Source organism: Falco punctatus, assembly GCF_963210335.1.
Source record: "Falco punctatus genome assembly, chromosome: 3".
NCBI lineage: Eukaryota > Metazoa > Chordata > Aves > Falconiformes > Falconidae > Falco > Falco punctatus.
In genome coordinates this window covers 56232102-56257209 of record NC_137582.1, presented here as the reverse complement: position 1 = coordinate 56257209, position 25108 = coordinate 56232102, and the positions used below count along the sequence as shown (strand labels likewise).

The 25108-nt window shown below is 40.6% G+C and overlaps 2 protein-coding genes across 2 annotated transcripts in view; one reads left to right on the top strand and one right to left on the bottom strand.

The window, feature by feature from the left end:
• The first annotated feature begins 1068 nt into the window (after positions 1-1068).
• RMC1 (regulator of MON1-CCZ1) lies at positions 1069-16425 on the top strand. Its single transcript, XM_080380588.1, has 20 exons — positions 1069-1709; positions 4007-4083; positions 5542-5626; positions 6012-6068; positions 7111-7197; positions 8407-8547; positions 10165-10268; positions 10738-10827; positions 10927-11032; positions 11127-11238; positions 12354-12398; positions 12813-12866; positions 13174-13302; positions 13599-13705; positions 14402-14521; positions 14691-14768; positions 14908-15012; positions 15101-15169; positions 15287-15512; positions 16248-16425. The coding sequence occupies exons 1-20, from the start codon at positions 1530-1532 to the stop codon at positions 16325-16327; spliced, it is 2052 nt and encodes a 683-aa protein (XP_080236714.1). The 5' UTR covers positions 1069-1529; the 3' UTR covers positions 16328-16425.
• The window catches only part of NPC1 (NPC intracellular cholesterol transporter 1), a 27245-nt gene continuing 18477 nt past the window's right edge, over positions 16341-25108 (bottom strand). Inside the window, exons 15-25 of the mRNA XM_080380577.1 lie at positions 24132-24259; positions 23902-24042; positions 23259-23348; positions 22955-23145; positions 22056-22171; positions 21371-21500; positions 20779-20979; positions 19678-19909; positions 18588-18701; positions 17638-17800; positions 16341-16966 (exon numbers count right to left, since the gene is read on the bottom strand). Coding sequence (XP_080236703.1) covers positions 16884-16966; positions 17638-17800; positions 18588-18701; positions 19678-19909; positions 20779-20979; positions 21371-21500; positions 22056-22171; positions 22955-23145; positions 23259-23348; positions 23902-24042; positions 24132-24259 — 1589 coding nt within the window. The 3' untranslated portion in view covers positions 16341-16883. The remainder of the gene's footprint in view (positions 16967-17637; positions 17801-18587; positions 18702-19677; positions 19910-20778; positions 20980-21370; positions 21501-22055; positions 22172-22954; positions 23146-23258; positions 23349-23901; positions 24043-24131; positions 24260-25108) is intronic.

Below are 25108 nucleotides of genomic sequence, written 5' to 3'. Positions count from 1 at the left end.
GTTTCTATTATCTTAATATTCCTGTTGCAGTGGTAGAAAATGCTTGGTGTCACTTGGGGAAGTAGGAGAACATTGAATGTCAGTAACCTTTCTTAAATTTTGACCTTGGATTAATGGAACTTCTGAAACATGCAATGAATTTTGTATTTTGCAAAAAACGATAAACTTTTAACGTACTTTATACAGGACAAGGACTCCCAGAGTATTTAGTTAATATAGAATTGTTTGGTGACACAGGAGCGTTCCACAGAATGAATAGCTTGTTGTAATTCCTAGTTGTGACTTCAGTTTCTCTAGTCTGATGTGCAGCTAGACCAACTGGGTAACAAGTCAGCAAGCAGTTGTTTGCGTGATACTGGGTTAGTATTTGGTACTGAAACTCCTATTTCTCCTCTATTGAGTTGTGCCATTCCAGTCTAATCAGAAAACTTGTAAATGGGTGTGGTCTCAGTATACCCCCACCCCCTTTTTTAATATATTTATTTTATTTCCATTTCTAAACTAATAAGCAAATATATAAATGATGATGTTCTCACACAATTTCTAATTTATACTGTAGGCTTTACAACTAGCAAACTAAGGCATTAGCCAGCTCTTCAACCAAAAAACCCTGTTGCAAATTTATGCATAAATGCTGAGAAAAAACCTGGACATTAACTTCAATAATGCTTTATTGATATTGTTCCTGAAATCAGACTCTTTTCAGAGTATGATTTCCCATTCTGATCTATTATACTACTAGCCACTAGAAAGCAGTTTCATAGCCCAAAGCAGGATCAGTAGTGAATGCTTTCAACGTTGCTGAAAGTGTGGACAGATTAAGGCAGAGCTCTGAAGCAGTTGGTTCTTTTTCCCCCACCTAAAAGTCTTGGGTTTTGTTTATGTTTGAGCAAGCTCAGTAGAACGTTGGGCCAAATGTATTTCTCTTCTGCGTGCCCCGGCTCGCCGTGCCGCCCCCCCCCAGGCTGGCGAAGCCACCGGTGTCGGAAAGGCCCGGGCCGCACCGCACTGCACCGCGGGCTGCAGCTGAAGCGCGGCCCGTCTGCGGGTAGGGGCCGGCCGCAGGGCGAGCTCGGGGTTGCCGCCACCGCCTCTGGTGCGTTGCGGCGTCCCTCCGGGCAGGCTCCGGCTCCCGACGCTCGCCCGCGGGCAGCCCCCCGGTGCCGCCGGCCCGCGGCCTGAGAGGCGGGGCGGGAGCGGCGAGGCGCGGGCAGGCCCCGCGGGGCGGGCGGCTGGGCGCCTGTGGCCGTGGCGGGCCCCGAGCTGGGTACCTCTTCCCAGGGGGGCCGCCCTGCCCGCGGGCGGTACGCGGAGGAGGCGGGAGGCCCGGCCGCGCCGAACGGGGGTACTGCGGGGGTGGGGGCTGCCCTGCCGCGGCCTGTGCCTCGCTCGGCGGCCGGCGCCTTTAAGGCAGCCGGTTCCCGCGTCACGTGTGAGGGGAGTGTAAACAGGAAGCGGCCGGCCGGGAGCGGGGGCGGGTTCGTTGAGGGACCGTTTGAGCCGGGGGACCTGTGCCGTGAGCCGCCGCCATGAGCCGCGAGCCGCCGTCGGGGGAGGAAGAGGCGCCGGCAGGAGGAGGAGAAGAAGGAGAAGGAGGGAGAGCGAGAGCCGGGGACGGCGGCTGCTACCTGGCGCTGTGCGCGCGGCCCGTGCACTTCGAGAAGGCCAACCCCGTCAACTGCGTCTTCTTCGATGAGGCCAACAAGCAGGTGGGGGCGGCGGCGGCGGCGGGCGCTGCCCTCCTGACAGGCCGCCGGCGGTGCTTGGTGACCCGCGGATCGTCCCCTGGGAGCTGTGGGCCACCCCCCGCCCCGGGGCTGGGAAGGGACAGCCGCTGCCTTCTGTCAGCGCCGAGCCCCCCCCCCCCCCCCCCCCCCCCCCCCCCCCCCCGCTGCCGTCGTGGGTGCCGGGGGAGAGGCAGCGGCCGCTGGGCCCCTCAGCGCTCCCCCCTCAGCGCCCCCTCAGCGCCGCGCTGCGGGCCGGGGTGGCGGCTCCGGGCCTGCTGCTGCCGCCGCCCTCCCCGCCGCTGCTCGGCTGCCCTCCGAGGCGAGGGGTCTGGGGGCGCCCGTGCATGGGCTTGGTTCCCCCTCGGCTGCTGAGCGCCAGCCTGGCCGTGCCCCTCCTGCGGGATCTCGGTGGGGCGGGGGCTGGCTGCGGGGCGCTGCCTCAGCACCTGCCCTGTGCTACAGACCGTGGAGAATTTTTTTCTCAAGTGCATCAGCATAGATTTATGATGTTGAAACACCTGCCTTTACTCTCACTGCTGTAAGGTCTTCCTAGAGTTCTTCAGAGTCAGTACTCTTTCTTTCTGTTCCAAATGTCCCAGCATTAGTGGCAAACTTTGTCCCTTCACTGTTAGTTTCATTTCACCAATTACTTGTTCCCTTTTCAATTTATAAATTCAATGTATTCATAAAAAATAATATTTGTATCTTTACTTGTGGCTTGGACCTGAGTGGATGCAAAGCCTTTCATTTCTTGGCCTTCGTTCTTTTAAGTGTTTCTCCTTAATATCCCTATGGGCCTCTGAGTATTCAACTCAATATAGCTAAAGGATCCAGAGTCTGTCATGAGGCTTATATAGATGTGAATACATTCCGCTCTCTAATTCTTGTAGCCATTCAGGGACCTCGGCATTCACGGAATTGAAACATTCAAGCTTTCTTGCCTGTGTATATGGCAGGGTTTACCATGTGTGGTGTGGACATGATCAGTGGCATATTTGGAGAGGGGTCAGTATTACTGGGTTGTGTTTCTTACTGTTGCACTTTGTTCAGAATTATTGGTGTCCTTTCTTTTTATAAACCATAACCCTATACTTATTTAAGATTACTTAAACATGCCTGTCAGGAGACACTATATCATAATCTGGATTTGATATAACTTCACAGAAACTGGTTGTTAAGAGCTCAGTTGAAAGAAACTTAATTTCAACTGTAAATTTAATTCTCTGTGTTTTCTTGCTACTCTAAAATTGTTTAGATTCTGATATGTCTCTAAATCATTTGTAACCAGCATTTCAATGACAGTTTGCCACGTGAATGGTCTTCTGAGAGATCTGTCCTTGCTGTCTTCTCATCTTGCAAATATTAAGAGAGTGTTGCCTTAATTTTCTATCTACATCAATATTAAAAGTAGTTAAACTAAGTATTCACCATTCTAATAAGCCTGTGGACTTGTTTGCAATTTATAGTCTTGACATGTATTCCTGCATAAGCACGCTGCGCCAGTAGCATGGCTAATACTACAAAACAGTATATCTGTTATTCTGAGACCCGATCTGTGTGCCTAGTGCTTCTACACATAAACTACAAATAAGGCATCTGCCTGACTTTATTTTTCTAAGCCAGTTCATTTGTAACAGTATGGCAGTATGCTTTTTTTTTAATGTTGTCTTATTCCAGCTCAATAAATGGTATAGCTCCAGCGGGTTTTATACCTATCTATGTGCAGTTGTGCTAAAGGAGTTCTTTAAGTTGTTAGTGCAAGCTGGATGAAACTTTTTAGGTACATGCAAAACTGCAGATTACTATTAAACTATTCCTATCTAATAACATGTTCTGACTTCAAGCTTCTGGATCACTGAGTTGCATCTCTTCCCAATCCCCAGACTTATTTCCTTTTTGTTTTAAACCATGCCCTGATGTCTCAGATACTTACAGTAGTACGTGACTTGGGAAAATATGAACGTATTTTTTAAAAAAAGAAAAGCGAGAGAGAAAAGCTTATACACACTTTGACTCTTTTGACTTGCCCAGTAGTTCAGAATACGCCTATGAGACTGTTACAGTACCATTGGAAACCTGTCAACTCTAAGTAAACTTGGAACTCCAGGGGAAGGAATTGATTATTTACTGAATCTCAGTATGAACTAACTGGCAGACCTGTGTAAGAACAAAAACTGTGTTTAGCAAAAAAGTAAAAGGTATGGCTTATAGAAAAGACAGCACGTTAAGGTTATGATTTTTGGAATAAGTGACAGGTATGTTAAAAACTTTCTTCATAGGTTTTTGCTGTTAGATCTGGTGGAGCTACAGGAGTTGTCGTTAAAGGCTTGGAGGATAGAAATCCCATTTCCTTCAGGTAAGACACCTGTGTTGTCTTGGGATAGAATTCTGCAATCTTAACATTATGTGGGACTTAGTCCTGATCTGCTGTAGTTCAGGCATAAAACTTATAAGTAGTTGTGGTCATCTTCTGATTTTGTTCTTAGACATAATCTTGCAATTAAGATGGCATGCTTTGCCCTCATGAATTTATAGTACTCGGGGGGTGGGGAGTTGCTAGGCTGTGTGTTGGTTTTTTTAACTGCAATGTTTTATTAAAACATGGTGTATATATATGAGAGAGTGTGGGGATTCAAATTTGTGATTACTACAGCAGCAGTGACTTCCAAGGATGGAATTTAGCAAGTTAAACAAAATGCAGTAAACTTAAATGTGTAGAGAACTGTAATTTCTGAATTTCATGCCTGTGATTCAAGCACAGCATTTTCTACAGGTTTTTGCATTCTGTTTCTTGTTTAATCTAAATTGGCTTCTTTTATGCCTTCTGTTCCTTGAAGAAACATTTTTTTGCAGACTCTGATAACCGTACTTTGAATGAAACTACGTTGTGTTTAGAATACCATGTTATATGTGCCTCTGTTAAAGAGTGATGGCTCTTTGAACTCTACTGTCCATATGTAAGGAAGTAGTCTTTTACTCAAAATCTTTTACTTCAATCCAGATATGGATGAAGCAGTCTGTAGTTGAGGGGTGTTTCCTGTGATCTGTCAGGTATTGCATAGGACTTGTCCTGAAAGTTGCTATTTTTATTTGACTTTCTTACTACCCTTGTCACAAATCCTGAGTGACCTGAAAATACTCAGTGAACTTCAGAGGTTCTGCAGTTTTCCTGCTTGAGTATCTGGCCCTTTCTTTGTCTGGACTGAACAATGCGTACTTGAAGTAGAGCTGCCTTATTCTTGCCAATTGTACTGATGCTTGTTTGGCAAGAATACATGTATTGTGTTTTGTTTTGGTTTTTTTTTTTTAAGTGGAGTGAAAACAGCCTCACTCTCCCTTTGACATCAGAAATTCTTCCAGAGGATGCATCCTAATGGGGAAGTGGGTTATGTTTGTGTCCATTAGCAGCAGTTCTGGAAGTAAAGGAGCTGACTGGAGGATGCTGGTGAACTCCAGACTCACTGGGACAGAACTGAGAACACAGGTTTGGATAGTCCCACAGTCTTCCAGTTTCACACCATAGGCCAACAGAGCTGAGCGTTTGCAATAACTTCAGGTGCTAATTTGTGCGACCTTAGCCATGTTTTGGTAATGGATGTGTTCAGGACTTCTGAAGAATGAACTGCTAGTATCTTCCAGTATGAGTTTTGAATCCTGTGCGTGACAGACAACAGTCATAAGTATAAAAGCATTTGCATTACTCTTTTTTTTTTTTTTTTTTCTTCTTCTTTCATTGTCTTTTTGAGGGTATATTACAAAGTTCTGTAATAAATTATTTCAGACAATATTTTCATAGCTTTTTCTTTCTGTATAGGATGGAAGACAAAGGAGAAGTGAAGTGCATCAAATTTTCCTTGGGGAACAAGATACTGGCTGTGCAGAGAACTTTGAAGAGTGTGGTAAGAAACCTACACCCTGCAGACAGGGAATTGGAGCTGGAGATCTACTACAGTACCAGAGTAGAAGCCTCTGAGACAAATGTTCAAGAGGTCTGGTGGCTAACAAGAGCTGTAGTGAAAGTTCCTCTATCATCCAGAGAGGCTGAGCAGGCAACATTGTTGTCTTGCTAGTGTCATGGTTTTAGAAAAAGTAGAGGGGGGAGCCAACTTCAATGAAGAATTCCCTGGCAGGGAATTTCAGGAAGTGGAATATAGTAAGTCAAGTTTTTCGTCTATAGATCTCATCCAAAATAATTTTATAAACTAATATCTATTCTTTTGTATTTATGTACATATCTCATCTGTGCTCTGTAATTGCTAATACCCTTCCTGGACATTTTTGCAGGATTTTTTGAATTTTATTCCAGATAGCCCTCAGCTAGAATATACACAGGAATGTAAGGTAAGTTAAATGTCCCAAGCTTTTATGCTTAAGTGAAACTCTAATGTTAGTTACACTACTTACAAGAGAACTAATTGAGATGCCTTCCAAAAGTAAATGAGATACGTAGTCACTGTAACCTGTCTGAATCGAGGTGAACAAATAGGTATTTACAATACTATAGAAAAACCTTCCTGGTCCAGTCCTGTAATCCTTTCCTAGAAAGGACTGGAAATGCTGTGGAGTCAACAAATGTCCAGGTTTAGAAAGGAGAAGAGACAAAGTGCTGATATGCAGAAACAGTGAACAGTAATTATAGTAATGCCAGATATGTTAATGTGGATGTTTTACCCTAATGTCACTGGTCAGTGATAGTAAGCTATTACTAGTTTGCAAACTATGTTTGGTATTTTTAAACAAACCTTCTAATTTTTTGATGATTATTTTACCAGAAAAAAAATACCGTTGTCATTGTTTGGTGCTTTCCAGCTTTTAACTAATATAAATTACATTTTGGAGTAGTAGCATGCTAAAGTAAATTTTAAGCATCTGATTCACAGATCCCTTTATTGCTGTAGACTTTAAAGCTGAAGTACTCTGCTTTATTATTTAGGATTATGTGTTTGAGTACACCGTTCTAGCAAAGCATTTATGGTAGTGTTCTGAGTGAAGTTGTGGCAAGTATTTCCACTTAGCTCTTAATTTCTGTCAACAAAAGGAACCTGCTTTTCATGTCAGGAATTGGTTGAATTTGCAGTATGGTTTGAACCAGAAGAACTTGGTTGTATTTAGGGTGAAAAGAAAATTTGACTGTGTAATAAACTTGTATATCTTACATGCTGCCAAAAATTCAGGTCATACAGTAGTTGTATTCATACATAGTTTTGGAAATCTTTACAAAGTAGCTGATACGTGCTGGGTGTCTAGTTGACCAAAGTATTAACTCCACGGGTTGGGTAACTAAATTGCCTTTGGTCTTGCGTTCTTTGTTTAGTAATTTTATCTTATCTGAATAGTTAATTTTTCCAAGTAAAAGAGTGTTTGTTTGCTTGTTTGTTAAAAGACAAAGAATGCCAATATTCTAGGATTCTGCTGGACAAGTTCTACAGAAATAGTCTTCATCACAGATCAAGGAATTGAATTCTACCAGGTAATATGAGTAACTCCTATAGGACATATTTAGAGATTTGAAAATGTTAATTTATGACAGTATTTTTAAATTTCTTTTTTCTAGTTCTCTAATTGAGAAAGTGCACTACTAAAAAATGAAGTTCTGCTGCTTTGTTTGCAGACTATGATTTTTATTTTTTGAGAGGAATACCTTTTTTAGGGCAGAGGGAATGTATCATTAACAGGTTATTTAGCACAGCTAACAAAGGGCCTATATAAATGAGTAATGAGTTAAGCCTTGACAACTCTAGATTAATAGATGCTCCTGGCTTGCATGGAATGAGTATTTACATCTAATGTGAAACAGCACTTCGTGCAAAACAAATCAGCATTGGTGATGATGTGTGCGTGCTTAAAACATAGCAAAGAACAAAGAATTTACTAGATAGCTGCCAATTTGTAGAAGCCTATTGCTTTCTCCTTTGTTGATCTCGTTGTCTGAGTTCCTTTGTGTTATGTGTGATTACATTTGCATACAGTTTTTCAAGAAGTCTAATAGCCCTTTCTGACCTTCGTGATGAGAAATATTATAGACTTCCTCCAAAGTTGTGCACTTCCCAATAGTTCCAGTTCTGGAGCTAAGACCCACTGTTTCACATTAGTTATTAGTAATAATAATACTACTAAAGAAAGGAAGTGAAAAAGCAGCATTACTTTTTGCTCATTGAAGGGGAAAAATATATTTGGCACATAATGAGATTATGAATGTCAACTCTGCAGGTAAAAGGATGAAATCAAATAAGTATGTTTTTGAAGAGAATTTATTTAAGCCCTTAAAATGGAGAGAATCACTTTCTATACTGTCTTAGTTCTTAAAGTAAAAGATGAAGGAAGCTGGGGAGTGAAGGCAGCAAAGATACTGTAATAACTTTTTATTAAAACATCACTAGTTTTGTCAGGCTGGGTGGTTTTTTCCATTATGGAAAGAACTTATACCCAGACCTGCACGAGCAGGAAGACACAGCACTTTTCAGTTCATTAGAATTAGAGGAGGATTTGATGTACATTTCCTTAGCTACGGTAAATTGGAGCCTAAGCTGTAGTTGCCAGGTTTCTGATTTTTAATTCTAGCACTGTAAATGCCCTTGTACTTAACTGTTTCTCACTTAACGTTCCTATCTACTGTGTAGTACCATTTATGCTGTTGCAATCCTGATGGTAATATAATGCTAATATTCTGTGTTTCCAGGTATTACCAGAGAAGCGAAGTTTAAAACTTCTGAAAAATCAGAGTATTAATGTCAACTGGTACATGTATTGTCCAGAGAGCTCTGTTATTCTTCTTTCGACCACTGTCCTTGGCAATGTCCTGCAGCCATTCTATTTCAAGGTAAAGGGATGCATTCCCAACTTTTTATTTTGTGTGTTTCCTCTTGTTAGGCTGCTGCTTTACTTAAATATTCTACTACTTTCTCTGGATTTCTTCCAAGAGGTGCATGTGTTCACATCCTTGTATGACAATAAGCAAAGCACAAAGTAGAAATCTGTAAGGCAATTCCTGGGTGATGGCTTAAAGTTAAGTAATTTGCTCTTTCTTGTGTCCTCTTTGGAAAGAGGTATGCTGGACACTTAACCTTGAGAAAGGAAAATAAATTAGCGACCCAGTATTTGACAACTTAAGTATGTATTATTTACTTTGAATATGGGCATTGGTACTCTGTAGTATGATAATAAAGCAAAAATAAGGGCCTTGTAATTATAATCACAACCTTCCAAATGGGAGTGGATGAATTTGAAAAAGAAAGAAAAAGGTAGTACTTAAGAAACAACTGTTACCCTAAGCATGAGAGGGCTTTGTTTACAGTATTTATTTTTCTTGGTGTTCTTCCCTGTGGACAACACTTCAGGTTACTGTGAAAAACAATTTTCTTTTGTCTTGAAAAAGCGTGTAGTGAAAACTAGAAACTGTTCTAAGTTAATCATGCAGTAAGATGATATAGAAAATGAGGAAAAAAACCTGAAGCATTTATCTTGCTTCTATCAAAGGATTACAAAGATTTCTGTGGTAATCTAAGGGAAGAGATTAAAAAGAAGCTTATTCAAATGGGTTTCCTGGTTTGCATTGCTTGTGTGTAGGGTCTGTACTGGATCCTGAAATGATGTTCTTGGGTGTTCTTAGGTGGCTGGGTGGAACTTAGTAGCCTCTTGGAGTTTTATTTTTAAGGACTTAGGTCATTCTTCCCTCTCCTTAACATTTTGTGTCAAGTTGTAGCTTGAAGCTAAATAATTTTTATTTTGTGTTCAGAAGGGAATTTTAAGATTTCCTGAGAGCGGTACTGTTCTAAATAATCTTTGAAAACAGAGCTCTAGCAAAGGAGATATTTCTGTAGTGTTCACACTTCATACTCAAGAATGCATTAATGAGAATGGGAAGTGAAGTTCAGAAGCAGCTTTGGAAACTGAAAACTTGCTTAAACATAAATTCCATAGGATAAGAGGAAGAGGAAAGAGGAAACCTTGGGCAGGAGCAGGGATATGCTCTGAGCATCAGGCAGATTCTAGAGTTAGCAGGGACAAAAGGAAACTGACTGGTAGGTGGTACTGATATTTTCCCCTTCCCAATAAACAGTTATTTAAGAGTTGGAGCATATACTTTGCTGGAAGAGAGTAAGGAAGTTAAAGAAAACTGCTGTTTGAGATCTTCAGGCCAGTTGTAAACGGGACTTGCATACAAACTTCTCTAAACTTAATTAAAATTAAAATGTTTTTCTCGTTGAAGCTGATGTTATAAAATCAAGATGATAAAGCTGCTAAAATTATTAACAGCAGAAGTATGTATTTAGAATGAGACACTTCTTAGGGAAGTGTTGAAACCTTTCTTCTTTTCTGCTATCACCATTCATGGCCTCATGAGGGTGCTGGTGATACAGCATTTGATTAAAGGTTACTCCAGCCCTTTCTGTTTTACGTCTTCACAATTACTATTTTTTTTTCTGCTGTTTAACAGAGTGGAACAATGTCAAAACTATCAAAATTTGAAATCGAGTTACCTGCAGCACCCAAGTCGTCCAAGCTCAGCCTTTCTGAAAGAGATATTGCTATGGCTACAATGTATGTAACTAACTAAGCCTTTCTTGGAAAAGTATGACAGTTAGGGGATGCTGAGGGAAGACAAGAACATTAACATGGTTACACTTGTTTCTTGTTTTAGCAGTACTACTGCTTTAAAATGTGTCAGTTTCTGCCTTGAACAAAGCATCTAAGCAACTGTTGGGGCAAGGTGGGGAGGGGAAGTAAACTCAGAAGTCTTACCTGAAGTTCTTCATTAGTACAGAAATTTTGACGATGTTTCATTTGTGAACTGATATGTTAGTAGACTTGTTCATAGATGCCTAACTTGCATGAGTATAGGCTGTGTGTTGTGATTTATCAAGTACTGTTTTAGTCTTTTGCTTTTAATTAATTGATTACCTGACTTAGAGCCATACACTTTATACTAAAAGAAGATGGGAGACTACCTAACAGACTAGTAGAGGAGCTCTTATCTGAAAATAATGCTTTAATTCTGTTATCTTGTTAGATATGGGCAGCTTTATGTTCTCTATTTGAGGCATCACTCAAGGACTTCCAACAGTACAGGAGCAGAAGTAGTCCTCTATCACTTACCCAGGTAAGAGCAGAATGAAGAGCACTAATGACAATTTACATGTGTGTAAGAGACATGTTTCAACAAGACTTACTGACCAGTTCTCATCTCTTGTTTCCCTAGAGAGGGCTCCTGTAAGAAGACACATATTTTAAAGCTGAACAGAACTGGAAAGTTTGCACTAAATGTTGTGGATAACTTGGTGGTAGTACATCATCAGGATACTGAGGTCTGATTGAGTTATATTGTTATATATATAACTGATTTAGTTATATATTTAGTGGTAAAACACACTTGTGAATACTGACTTCTTCTCATTGCAGACTTCAGTTATATTTGACATCAAGCTAAAAGGAGAATTTGATGGGTCCGCTACCATCCATCAATTTGTACTTCCACCTCGATCAATACAACCCTATCAAATACCTGTAGCAGGTAGAACTACTACTAACAAATATCCTAACCCTGTTATCAAGATTATGTAAATGTAACAGCTGGCATACAAGAGTGATTCAGTTTTTAGGATGCTGGTTGCTAACATTTCTGTTACACATATTTAGGAGAGGGTGAGGGAGGAAAGGAGGTAAGAAGGAATTTAAACAAATTTGTATTCCAAGCTTGTGCCTACTACAGAAATGTAAGAGTTGCTGACTAGAGTGCCAACTTCCCCTTGGTCTTTGCTTTTACACTTCAGAGTTGGTTATTTTCTGGGGTAGGTGGCCACAGCTGTAAAAGCTTGTATGTGCTAAAAAGCACTTCATGATTTTCTGGCTTAAAAGTCATGACTATTTAACTTCCTGAGTCACATAAACTTGATTCTAAGCTTGGATTGTCTTTAAGACCAGCTTTGAAGCAGTGCTAATTAGAAGCAGTGCTAAGCTCAACATTAAGACTTCAGTACTTCGATGCTTCTTGAATTATCTTTCTGTTCTCCCATCCTAGAAGAGTAGCAGATAATTACCCTCAATCTGGAAGTAGCTAGAAATAGCCTGAGCATAGTTCCACTAGCATATGGCAGAGCAGTGTTGTTTTCTATAGAAGCATCTTTATTTTCTATGAAGATATGATTGTACCTTAGAACCCTAACATCTGAATTTCAAACTCACTAATAGTAAGCATCAACCTGTAGGCAGAGGTTTAGGATTAATATAATTTTAGGTTTAATATAAAAATTAGGATCAGAAAGTACAAACACATCTTCCCTTTTAAAGAAACTAAAGTGATTAAATATACAGTAATGGAGTCTTATATGTACAGTGTGTAGAATTATAGTACTAGAGATGGAATACTTCTGCATGCATGATAGCACTTGGCTGAAAAAGAAGCCAATCATGTTTTGAAGAATGTCTGCTTTCTCAGTGTCAGACTTTCTTTGCTGATGATGTGGCTACATAAATGAGTATATCCCTTCTGCCTGTGTGCTGTAGGACTGCTAGATGTGTTACAATCCATACTGGCCTTTTCAGTATAAGACTGTAGTTCATATCTTGTTTGGCAGCTTTGCTACACTGAGTAGTACTATTCTTCACCTCACGTTATTTTTTCTGCAGGGCCAGCCTCTGTGACAAGTCAGTCTCCTGTTCCATGCAAACTCTGTATCCTTTAAATACTCCACAAGCATAAGAATCTTAGAATGAGGCTTCACCATGTACCAAGCATGGAAGAAGCTAGCATTTGTTCCCTTGACCCATTAAATCCAGCTTTAGCTGATCATGCATATTTACTTAGACAAAATAGTATGCTTTGTAAGAGACTGTAAGGCTTTCATAGTTGTAAATATGGAAATCTACTACAAGACCACATTTCTCGGTCATTTGAGAGACATGTATGAAGTTACTGAATAGGTATACCATGAAGACATAATTTCAAAAATATAATTCAAGACCTTACAATAAAAGGTGAAAGTAAATGAAAGTATGGTAATGAGATCCACCTCCACACAGTACTATGAATTCAGTAGCAACAGTTTAGAATCAATGTTAATATGGATGTTTAACTTTAACATTTAGATTCTTCTTCTTGGATTGTCTTTCAACCTGATATTATCATCAGTGCAAGTGAAGGTAAGTGGTGAGCTGTTTGACTGCTGTAATTAGTGTCAAAGGGTGCTAGTTTATACCTTCAGTGCACAAAGCAGCTTAAAACAGAGTGACTAAGCAGACGTACCTAGGAAGATGACTATTCTCAGCAGTGATAACTGAGGATGACCATATCTTTACTACAACTTTTCAGCCATAATGCTGCTCTAAGACTTAGGAAAGCAAATAAGTCATAATCTAGATGTGTTCGCATTGAAAGGTGGAAGGAAGAGTTGGATGTCTGGGCCATACCATATCAGGCAACTCACTTCTTGTTTTACCCCAACTCAAGGTTACCTCTGGAGTCTTCAGGTGAAACTTGAACCTGTAGTTAACCTCTTGCTAGATAAAGGAAAACTAATGGATTTCCTTCTCCAAAGGAAAGAATGCAAAATGGTTATCCTATCTGTGTGCTCTCAAAGTAAGTTCAAATGCTTTGTCTGTTCCTTGCTTATTCGTAAATACTCATACTGTTCTTAGGTTTGAGATGACCTCTGAAGCTAGCTTGGTCCTCTAAGATGTCATTTGCCTAGACTACCCTCAGTCCCCATTCTAAAGGAATTATTTAACAGCATGAAAGAATTCAAGCTTCCCCTCATTTAGTTAAAACACATCTGACATGACTGAAAGTGTTTCTTAGAGTAGAAATCACCTGGGCAACATTAAAGCCCCTGGTTATTTCTCCTCATAGTTCTTTTTTTCTTCTTATCTTTTCAGTGCTCAGTGAGCCAGAAAGGGGATCACTGTCTGTGATTGCAACCGTTTTTGACAAACTGAATCATGAATATAAGAAGTACTTGGAAGCTGAGCAAAGCTATACTATGGTAAACCACATTAGCTACAGCAGCTTACAAAGATAGGATAATGCTATTTGCATTTCATGTTGCATGAAGGCATGCTCTTTTGACTTAGGAAATTCAGGCCTATCCGCAGGTCCTGGCTGCCTCAAGCTCACAGTAGGGAGTCTGCTGTGCAAGGTGCACAAAGACCTTAGCGCTCTGTTTGACAGGTGCTGCATAGCTTATCTCCAGTGTGATAAGTAACATGCCCCAGTGCTTGAAAGCAGAATGGGGGTAGAAAGTCAAAGCAACTCAGCATCCCTAACTATCAAAGTAGTTCCCAAACCACTGATTTCATGGCACACTATACCACTGTACAACATATGCAGCCCTGATACACCTAAATTACTTCTGTTAATGTCTCAAGTTCAAGCGCTAACTCCTAGTACAGCCACATACTAAAAATCCTTGTAAAGCTGAGGGCCTGTGTCGACATACTGAGTCAGCTCCTGGCTTTAATGTATTATAACACCTACGTAAAATTTTAAAAGCAGTTTTAAATTTAATACAAAAGCCCATGCTGAACAGCATGCATCCAGTGTAACACAGCCAGAGAGCTGACTTTGCTCAGTAAAACATGCTTATAGTGATATTGCCAGTGGAAAAGTCTCTGTAGGTGAGACCTACTAAAACTGTTACTACAACGCTAGTTTTCTTTTAAAAAGGCTTTTCTCCTTGTAGGTGGTAGAAGCAGGCCTGAGTAGAAGTAATCCACTCCTGAAACGTCCAGTCCGCACTCAAGCAGTCATTGACCAGTCTGATATGTACACACATGTTTTATCTGTATTTACAGAGAAGAAGGTAAGTTAAAGTACTAGTTTGGCAGCAGTCTCAGAGTAGCAAACCTGACTGCTTGAAATACCCTAATCCTGACAAAGCCTTCTGCAGGCTATTTTGATGCCCATTCTCACAGGTTTGCATTAACAGGAAAAGATACACAAGTTCCACCTAATGCTTTTTTCTTGTCCAGGAAGCACCTCACAAGTTCACTATAGCAGTCTTAATGGAATACATTCGCTCTCTTAACCAGTTCCAGATTGCAGTTCAGGTAAAGTACTTGCACACCAAGTATATTGCCTCACTCCGTGAGGTCTTGGTCATGTGTCTTAAGTCCTATACAATGTTACCTTCTAGATTATAAAGACTGGTATTGAGACATACCTTTGACGGTCTTTCTGCATTCACAGCACTACTTGTATGAGCTGGTCATCAAAACCCTTGTTCAACACAACTTGTTCTACATGCTTCATCAGTTCCTGCAGTACCACGTGCTCAGTGACTCAAAGCCTTTGGTATGTAAGACAAGTAAGTTGCTACAATAAGCTAGTGCTGAAGGTGGGAAACATCAGAATTTTAAGATTATTTCTACTTCTGCCCTAGGCTTGTCTGTTACTCTCCCTGGAAAGTATTTATCCTCCTGCACATCAGCTCTCTCTGGACATGTTAAAAGTAAGCATTTCAGACTATAGTAACTCCATGTTTACATGTCGGTTAGACTTGTCAAACAGCTTACCTGACCAGTCATTTGTTACAAGCACAGTCTTACAGCTGTGATTGACTTCACAGAGACTTTCCACAGCAAATGATGAAATTGTGGAAGTTCTGTTGTCCAAACACCAAGTTTTGGCTGCCTTGAGATTCATCAGGGGTATTGGAGGACATGACAGCATTTCAGCCCGAAAATTCCTTGATGCAGCAAAACAAGCAGAAGATGACATGCTTTTCTACACTATATTCCGATTCTTTGAACAAAGAAATCAGCGGTTGCGAGGAAACCCTAGTTTCACACCAGGTAAGCAATAAGGAGTTGGATTAAGATACCCGGTTGTACAAACACAACTAAGTCCTGTTTCACTTCCAGTCCAGTTGAGCCTATACAAGATAAAACTCCTCGTGTATTTTAGCCTCTCTCCAAAGTTAACTTGTCTTACCCCTTTGTATACCACGCCCAGGAGTAAAGAGACCAAGGCAAACAGGAACTTGCAGATTAAGCTAACCTGTTTGGCTTGCAGTTGCTTGCACTGCTTAGCTTAGTAGAGCCATTATCACCAATTAGTGCTTTCTCCTGAGGCCAGAAACTGGGTCAAGAAACCTTTGAGTTCAGTCGTTCATTTCCAGAGACTGAAAAAATTCAAGGCCTGTTTTATACTACACTTCCTCTTACTTTAAAAATGAAGCTGAACTGCTTGCACCGGCAACATGTTCATAATCACTGGACAGTCTGTAGGCACAGAATCCTACTCCAGGATCTTATATCTTGACAGTACAACTCACATATACGAATCTGCTCATTAGACACAGGAACTAGTTGAAGCATCTGCTTTACCACAAAAGAATACTTGTCACCAGACTAGAGATACCTCAATATTCCACTGCTTTAAAGTTATTAAAATCCTTTAATGCCTTTGAGTAAAGATCTAAGAATTAGTACTTACAGATTAAGTTAAGTGAAACTATACAATCTTGCTTCTCAGTTGGAGTTTTAAAGTTAACTTCTTATTTTGTTCCCCCCTCCCCTGGCCCTTAGGTGAGCACTGTGAAGAACATGTCACCTTCTTCAGACAAGTTTTTGGAGAACAAGCTCTCATGAAGCCTACAACATTCTGAAAGACTCTTCCACTGAAATGTATAAACTTAATTTATTGCATTTAAGTAGATTTTTGAACTACAAAATTACTATTTTATAATAAAGTATATACAAGACAGTTTGGCAAATAGTACTAAAAATATTACAACTTGTGATGGCTTCCCCTAAAAAGAGACAAAAATTGCATTGACCTGCATTTAAAATTAGTGTCAGTGGTGTAGCAGTCCATTCTCATACATGTCACCTCTGTTTCATTGACCAAAAAAAGCTATTCAACTCACAATACAGCTGCTTTAGGTTTCTAGAAGAAAAAGATGCAACCTCTTGAAAACAGAAGTGTTTTAGTAATCTTGTTAACACATCTAGTTTTAGTAATACTGTTACGTGAGCCACACTTAGCATTTCCTGAGTTTAAAGCTATGTCCAAAGCTGCAGCTGGTATCTTCCAGTTGAATCTGTGCAGGAGTCAAGTCAGTGGTGGTTACAGTGTGACAGTCATAAAACATTGCTGCTCTTCAGTTCTTAGGAAGAGTCAAGCTAAGCCACAGTTCAGAGTCCACTGAACACTGTTAAAAACTAGAAGTAGAGGAGTCTCTCCCGTTCCGTACCTCTGGTCCTCTCTTGTGCAGCACGCGTTTTAGCTTTATTTACTGATGGGCCTGAGAGACAAGACAGTTATTCTAAGTATGAACATTACAGCAGATCAGTCAGACAAGAAGCACACGTAATCTTAATTGTCTAGGTCCAGCTTAACATTGACGAGACTTCAGAGACATGCTTCTGCTCAGCTGCAAATAAGCGTCAGCAGCACAGAGGGCAGTAGATGAATCCCCATCAGTCTTAACCCCCCCGCCCTGCCCCGTGAGGCTCAGCCGAGTCAGTTTTCAAGAGCTATGCTATATGCATGAATCTCCAAACAAGAGGCAGCATTTGGACCATCCTCGCTGCAAAGGAAGATTGCTTCTGCAAGTGCAGAAACAGCGCCCTGCAGCAGGTTTTTTGCTTCCACCCACCATCCTGTCCCTAGTTTTAGAGACATCAATCACACTGCTGCCCGTCAGGCTGCACAGGTCTAGGCAGCCACCTCTGTGAAGGACAGCACAGTGCAACCACACTAGACAGGCTATGGTTGCTTCAGTTCAGTACACCTGTAACAGTGAGCTTGCACTGCCACCAGTTAACCCTTGCTTTCCCACAGACTGGCTACTGAATGAGGCACATGCAAGTACTGCTTATCTTTGCAATCCTTTCCATTTGATGGAGAGGAAGTGTCCACAGGTAGCTAGCTATTTTTCTGAGGTGTGTTTTAGAGCAGACTGTCAGGTCTTACCTATGTAACTTAGCAGAACTGGAAGAAATATTAGTCCATGTGCTGCTCCCAGCAGAACCATAGCTAGATACATCCTGAAGTAGAATATCTTGAAGATCTGAGATTTGGAAAAAGCCAGTACTACAATTCCTCCAAATTTGGTCAGTGTGATACCACTGAAAACCTGTCAAGAAAAAGTGTTGAAGTGATAAGTAGGGCTTTATGTAATTATTTGCTTAAAGTTTTTAACATTTGCTAAAGTTCTTTTGCGATTTGAGGTTCCTATATGCAGTATACATCCTTCTCTTGTTAGTTCTTAGAACCAAATCTAAGACCCACTCAGGAGAAGAGTTCAACTTCTTGGTACCACTAGAAACTGACACCACAGGACAGCATCTAATTGGTATGACTAGAAGTTCATTTTAATATGTACAGCCACCTAGGTTTTTTTTTTTTTAACTTTATGAATTTTTACTTCAGGCAGACACAGATAACTCTTACCTGAAGTAACTTGTGTTCTAGTGAATTCCTTACCCGACTTCAGTACCTGCATCACCTGCACAGTCTATTCCAACCCCACCCTGGTCACTTATCTTAGGCTTACACAACAGTACTGCCTAAATACTGAGCCCTGCCTTATGTTCCCAAAGTTCCAGAACAGCCTTTCCTAGCCACTTCTGAGTAACTGGAAGAGAGAAGCACTTAACCTTGAATTGTCCCAGTAAAGTTTAATCCAAACTACCAGTTCAGCTAAAGCTTTTAGCTTTGTTCTCTATTAGGCAGTGGTAACATCAGACTAAAAATAGACATCTTGATCACCCCTGTTATTAGTAGAAGCTTAAGTTGACCTTTTAAGAGTTTTAAGTACTCCAAAAAAAAAAGGGAAGGCTATCCTTGTGACTTAAGGATATTGGTATAGTCTGTAAAGTTGTGACAGCCACTCACTTCCCTGCTGTACAGTAGATACTTACCGAACTGCCCATGTGAGACAGAGCTTCTTCTGCACGCTCTACTCTACTGCCCTTAGTACTAACAGTGAATGCCCTTGTCACATGACTGCAGAATTCCACAGCAATACCACAACTCTGGAGAATGAAGAGAAACACATGAATCATTTAAATGAGCACTTTGATGGTTCTAGTAGCTGTGATCAGTCCCCAGGATCAAAATGTCATTTGCAGTTACAAGCTCAGCGTTTACTTGCTTTCTAGAGGCCACCACAGGTACTGTACAGCATTTTACCATTAGTAACAGACAGTGTTATTAAACAGGAATCACAATGCAAGATTGTTTTGGAGGACAAGTTTCTTGATGTTTAAGAAAGCTGGCTTCCATATATAGTGCATGCAGTAAACACCGAGATCAGTTTACAGATATTAGCTGCAATAGCCCTGCTTTAGAACAACACTGAACACACATGCTGATTTGATACTATAGAAGTTCTGCTGATTAAACAGCTGGCAAACCTTAGATTTATCTAGCAGTTAGACTTGCATGAATGTACTCCTAAATTTAACATGAAGAAAGAATTTATTCTCATAACTTCCTCAGATCTGCCACAAATCTCTGGAGAACAAGGTAAACCAGAGCACCAGCACTCAGCTGTTACTTATCAAGTTTTGGAGCATTTCGCCAAGGCACTCTGCACAGCTGGTTCCACCCTTTTGTGCAGGAACAATACTGGTGCTAGCACAACACAGATCTACTTTGCAGAAGCACAGCAGAAGCCGTAACACTAACTTATGTCATTACCTTAGGCACAAACAACCCTCTGTTGATATGCAACAGCACCTGGCCTACACAGCAGCAATATAACTGTTGCTGCAGAACAGGAGACCACCACCAGATGCAGTATCGCTTACAGTTCTTGCTCTATCAGTATTAGGACTGATCGTCAAAGTAAACCTGTTTTCTACACACTATCTAGATGTATCAAGATAGCTCCACTACTGTTGAAATGCCTGTCAAAGTTCAGTAGAAAATACCACTCAGTATCACTTATAAGACACACAGAACTGTTCAAAACTTGGAAACAGGTAGAAGGATGTCTTGTTAACTTACCATGACAAGATTTACTAATGAAACTGCATTCAAGCTGATGCCCCAGAGCCACATCACTCCAAACATGTTGATGATTATCATAGCAATAGTTATTGAGACTACAACAGCAGCCCATACTTCAAAACCAAGCAGCACAGTTGTCACCAAAAATATTGATCCCAAGGAGATGCAGAGGTTAAAGATAGCATCATGCACAATTGTCAGGTATTGTTCGTAGAAGACATAAAACACACTGTGGAAAGAAGAGACATTGTAGTTAACCACTTTCCTTGTTATATTAGCTTCTGTGCTAAGAATAAAGCAGTTTCCTCCTTACAGAAGTCCCCAGCAAGAACTGGCTTCCTAGCATCAGTAGAACGACTCCTATGGAACACTGGCTGTTACACAAGTCTTCGCTAAAACTTCAAATAAAGGTTGTATCTGGAAGTCAAGGCAATTCCCACACTTCAATATGGGCAGCTACAGTAGTTGCCAGAAGGCAACTAGGTGCTCAGATAGATTGTGGTATCTGCAGGAACTACCGCAGAGGGTCTGAACTGATCAATTGCACAGGGGCACCAGGACAGATAGGATCCTTTCAAGGAAAGACATCAGTAGTTCAGCTGTACAGATACCAATTGCAACTCAATTTCATTGTGTTACTCTTACAGAGTCTCCAGTATGTTAATCATGCAAGCTTTAGATAATGAGTACTTCACATCACTGCTGCCTTGGTTTAAATAAGTTATGTTTGAAGTAAATACATTCCCATTACTGCTTGCAACTATTCAGTTGTTCTGACTTAAGCAGATATGTTGACCTAAACCCTACTATGAAAGCTAGGAAGTGCCCAAGCTGAAGCCAGAGCTAACTGGCTAGTTCACTAACTTTGTAGTGAAGGTCTGGTTTCTTGATTTAAGTTAGATGTCGACCACAGTAAAGAAAAGTTAGTCCTGTGGATGTAGGTTGTCTGTCTGTGGTTTTATAGACATTCCAGAATCTCTGTATTACCTTCTGTTAGACAAAGCTCAAGACTCAAGTCTAAGATGTTACTAGCCAGTGCCTCTTCTCAGTTGCTCAAGTTGAGTATTTGTCACTAAGGCAAGAAAGATCTAGGCATACCTGTAAGGAAACACTCGGTAGTTCTTCTCTTTGATGCCCATGGTTTCAGTAATGTTATCTGCTATAAGCCGAGCTTTCTTCATAGCATCAATAAAATCAGATGATTTTTTCAGTACAGTATGGTAAGTCATAAAATAAGTAGCTCCAACATCAGATTTGTTGTTTATGAAGTTGACAGCAGAGCTGTATGCAGCATGCCCTCTATATAAACATAGTAGCATTTTAGACGTTAATGTCAGTGAGCACCATTCAAATTTATTAGCTTTTCAAACTTATAATCTTGTTTCTAATGACTTGCAAAACCAATAAAAGTTTCAGAGCACATTTCACAACTACACAGGATATACTAGAACAGACTGACTATAGAACTTTCTCTTTGTATAGGGGGAAGCTGCTGTTCCATTTAGTTGATTATGCATTTGTTTTACCAGTTTTGTTTCAGAAAATGCTATAGAACAGGCGAGATGTCAATGTTTGCATGCCTTTTAGAAGGACAACAGATACCCAACCTTGCAGACATGAAAGTCACACTTCCAGAGCAAGTATCTTTCACATACCGGTCTAAGCAAAATATATAGAATACAGTTCTTACCCTTTGCCACATTTAGGATTAGGGTTGTCCGATAGGAACATTGGCAAAAATGCCATGAAGTCTTTGCCCTGTGGTCTCTGCTTGCCTTCCTGAGTCAGTGGTCGACAATGAATACAGGATGGATCAGCGACTGAAGAAATACAGGAAAAAGGTCAGCTACAGGTTCAAGTATTCTTTATCACAACACTAGTAACTTCTGACCTGCAATACTACAAGATGCAATTCCTTAAAAAGCATTTTCACTGATGAAGTAACTCATCAGCCCTGAAATTCCATGTAAAATTTCTAGTCCTTTGTTTATTACTACTACAACAAGTGTTACCAGAGAACTCTGTTACTTGTGCATTATCTACACTAGGTCTAATGAGACTTATACCAAACCGAAGGATCCAAACAAAAATAAAGCATTATGTTTGCGTGCTTTAATGAAACAAGCAGAAGGATAGAAGTTTTTGTAACAAGTTACCTTTTGAGTAGTCATGACATTGACTGCCTAGGTAGGCTGTCTTCAACCTGCAGCATTCTAGTAGAATATTCAAGTTCATTCAACAAATTAGAAGGCAACCAGGAGGTGCCTGCTCACAGTAGAAAAAGCTGTTCACCTGACTCATACCATGATAAAATATTTCAGCTGTGAAACTCATAAACCAAGCTAATCTTCTAGCAAGAAAGTGGATGCTAATACCTGAAGCATTGCAGAACTGTCCAGTGGTATTGTAGACTCTGCAACAGGATGACTGCGGCTTCACCCAGTCAAAGTAGTCGTCAATCCAAGATGATGGGGCATAGCCTATCCTTGTGCTAATGAAATAATGTAACATACCCATCATCAGTACTTTTATGTTTCATCATAAAACAGATGGAACACATCCCTTGATCTCTCCAGTGCTAACTTACACCATGTCAACTCATTCTGGTCCAAGCTACTTGCTCTCCGTGTAGTCCCCTGCTCCAGTACCCCATCCAAGGGCCAATCTTGCTCCTAACACTGCAGCTTGCAAACAGCAGGAGCTTCTTCCCTGCCTTCAAGTTCTACCACCAAGCTCAGCTTTCCATGCCCCTGTCCATTCTATGCCACATTCTATTCCAGATATTGTTGCCTCAATTTTCAGCCTTCTTCAATTAGGCTGAAGTAAAGCCACTGAATTACAGTGGAAGGAATCAAGAAGAGACTTCCTTCATTTGTTAGCTACTGAACTTCAGCTGCAATTCCTGCTTAGCCTTGCTAGGCTAGTTTAGCCACCGAGTTTAGATGCTGAGCATGCAAGCTATTTTCCAGGAGAGCCACACAGAGGTTTTCATGAGTTCTCCTTCCTACCATTCCCAGATTCCTGGAAGGATCAAGCCCCTGTTGCAAACACAAGTACATCAATATATCCCACCAGTCCAGACAGATTTTTATCCTCATTCTAGGATACTGCCACAGCTTCTTTCCTTCCCCTGGCTCCCAAACCCACAGTACAAAACAAGTACAACAGAGTTAGTTGTACAATCGACAGCTGAGTCTGAAATAAATTAAAAGGACACACTAGTGAGCTACATCTATTCCATGTGACTATGCAGAGAAAAGCATGAAAGACTTACTAGCTACCAATTTCCGCAGCATTGAAGACTTGCTGGACAAGTGAATCGTTATTACATCCCATTCCACCACACACCATGTTCTGCCCTTCCAAAGAAGTGTAGTTGTGCCCTTCTTCTAGGACAAAGTAGACAGGAGGACCTGCATGCAGGTACTTGCCAAGCTGGCTGAAGTAATCTATTACATAGGAGTCCTTAAAGGGAAAGTTTTGAGTTGCTATTACATAATGTTGAGGTAGTACAAGATGATACCAAGATTTCAATTCAGCCACAAATTGCTGAAGAGCAACAGTATCTTAAGACTTACATCTGGCATTGAGAGAGACTGATCCAGTCCAATTTCTACATTGTGTATAACTGCTGTACTGAATGACAGAACACCCACAAACACTGCTATCTGCAAAAAGCAAATTCATGGAAGTGAGTACTGAACAGAAACAGCAAGCAATAGGAATAATTTCTTAAGTTAACAGGAACCATGCAAAGAGGCTCTAGTTTAAGTACGCTACCCGGGTCTTAGTACAACAGAGTTCCCTTTGGAGCCATAAGGGAAAATTTATACTTAGAAGGTACCTGTGAAAGATATGCCAGACGCCTTCTGTAAATAAGTACAGTAACCTCTAATAGAATCACAGATTCAGCAACAACTCTAGATTAATGGAGTGTAGGAGCCAACGTGTGCCAATTTTTTTTACATACATCTAAAGTGATCTGATAGTCAGTAATGCAAGTCTTGTGTCTGGGCTTTGGACAATCCAAGGTCAAGCCTCTATTTACCAGAGATACTCTTGCAGTTACAAAAGCTTATTCCAATACTCATGCTGAAAGCAAAAATATTAGAAGCTTCGTTTCATTACGTTGAATATTTTTCTTCAGTATTTAGACCTCCAGGCTCACTACACTTTGGCTCAAGTTCAGATGCCTGCTTACTTTAAACAGAGCATACATACTACTATTGGTCTCATCCAATCCTTAAGCAGATATGGAGAATACAGGTTCTTGAAGAACAGAAATAAGATGCTCTCAGAACGCTGGACCCCACTCGTTTCTTCATTGCTTTTGATGCAACACAGAATATCCAGTCTATTCCTCTGAAAATGGACGAGATGCCAGATTTAGTATGGCTCAGCAGAAGATGCCACCCCTGTTACATGGCAGTTACAGACGCATTTATACCTACCTCTTGACGCTTAATATCCAAGCCCAGGAGACTTACAAAGCAAGTGACTTGAAGAATAAAGTCTATGAGCACAGCCATTCCAGCAAAAAGGGAGAATGTGCGAACTGCTGGCATCGTAGACAGTGTCCCTGAAGAAAGTGACCCAGTTTGTTAAGCAAGCTCCCTTCTCTTAAAAAGGCATGAGTATTTTCTAGACATACACAATTTAAGTGCTAGCCTTAAAGCAGGACAAAGAATCATTCTCCTCAGAGTAAAGCAAGCAGACGATGTAAGCCTGGCTATGGCTGCTGTCTTTGACCTCTTTGCACAGACAATGTTGGTCAAACAAGTGACTAGCTTTAAGACATTTCTCAGTTTCAAAGCCTTGTGCAGTCTACGTAGGAGTAATTAAGGACTGCTGTCAAGCAAGATTTTACTTCAACATTAAGCCACTCAGTGCAAACTGAACCAATGGCAAATTGCATTCCAGGTAAACACTGCTATCTGCAAAAAAAGCAAATTCACAGAAGCAAGAACTGCGCAGAAACAAGTAATGGAAGTAATTTACTAAGTTCAAAGGAACCATGCAAAGAGGCTCTAGTTTAACTATGTTACCAAGGTTTAGTACACTAAAAAAATATTATGAAAGAATGCCAATTCATACTTGAAGGACAGCAGCATAAGATCCGTCTCTAACATACTGTTAGAGTGAACCTCAAACAGATCTGTTTTAGGGGCATTTTTCCAGGCAGTGGCAAGATGACTGAACGCAATATAGGAGTTGGTAATATACCAAATGTCAGGGTGCACCAAGGTCAAATTTAGACTGGTCGGTTACGGCAAAAATCAGTAAAAAGCTCCAGCCTTTCAAGCTGAAAATCTTGACATATTCAGAACTAGATCTTTTTAACTGCCAGTTTCTTAAAGCACTACAGTGCCTATCCCTAGCAAAGGTCAAGTTAAACTTGATTATAGCAATGAACAAGGAAACTTTGTTT

Excerpts from the sequence above, each read along its gene's own strand:
- RMC1 (XM_080380588.1), top strand. The coding sequence starts at position 1,530 with ATGAGCCGCGAGCCGCCGTCGGGGGAGGAAGAGGCGCCGGCAGGAGGA. Across the intron at positions 1,710-4,006 it reads TCGATGAGGCCAACAAGCAG|GTTTTTGCTGTTAGATCTGG; the intron begins GTGGGGGCGGCG and ends CTTTCTTCATAG. Across the intron at positions 5,627-6,011 it reads AGAGAACTTTGAAGAGTGTG|GATTTTTTGAATTTTATTCC; the intron begins GTAAGAAACCTA and ends ACATTTTTGCAG.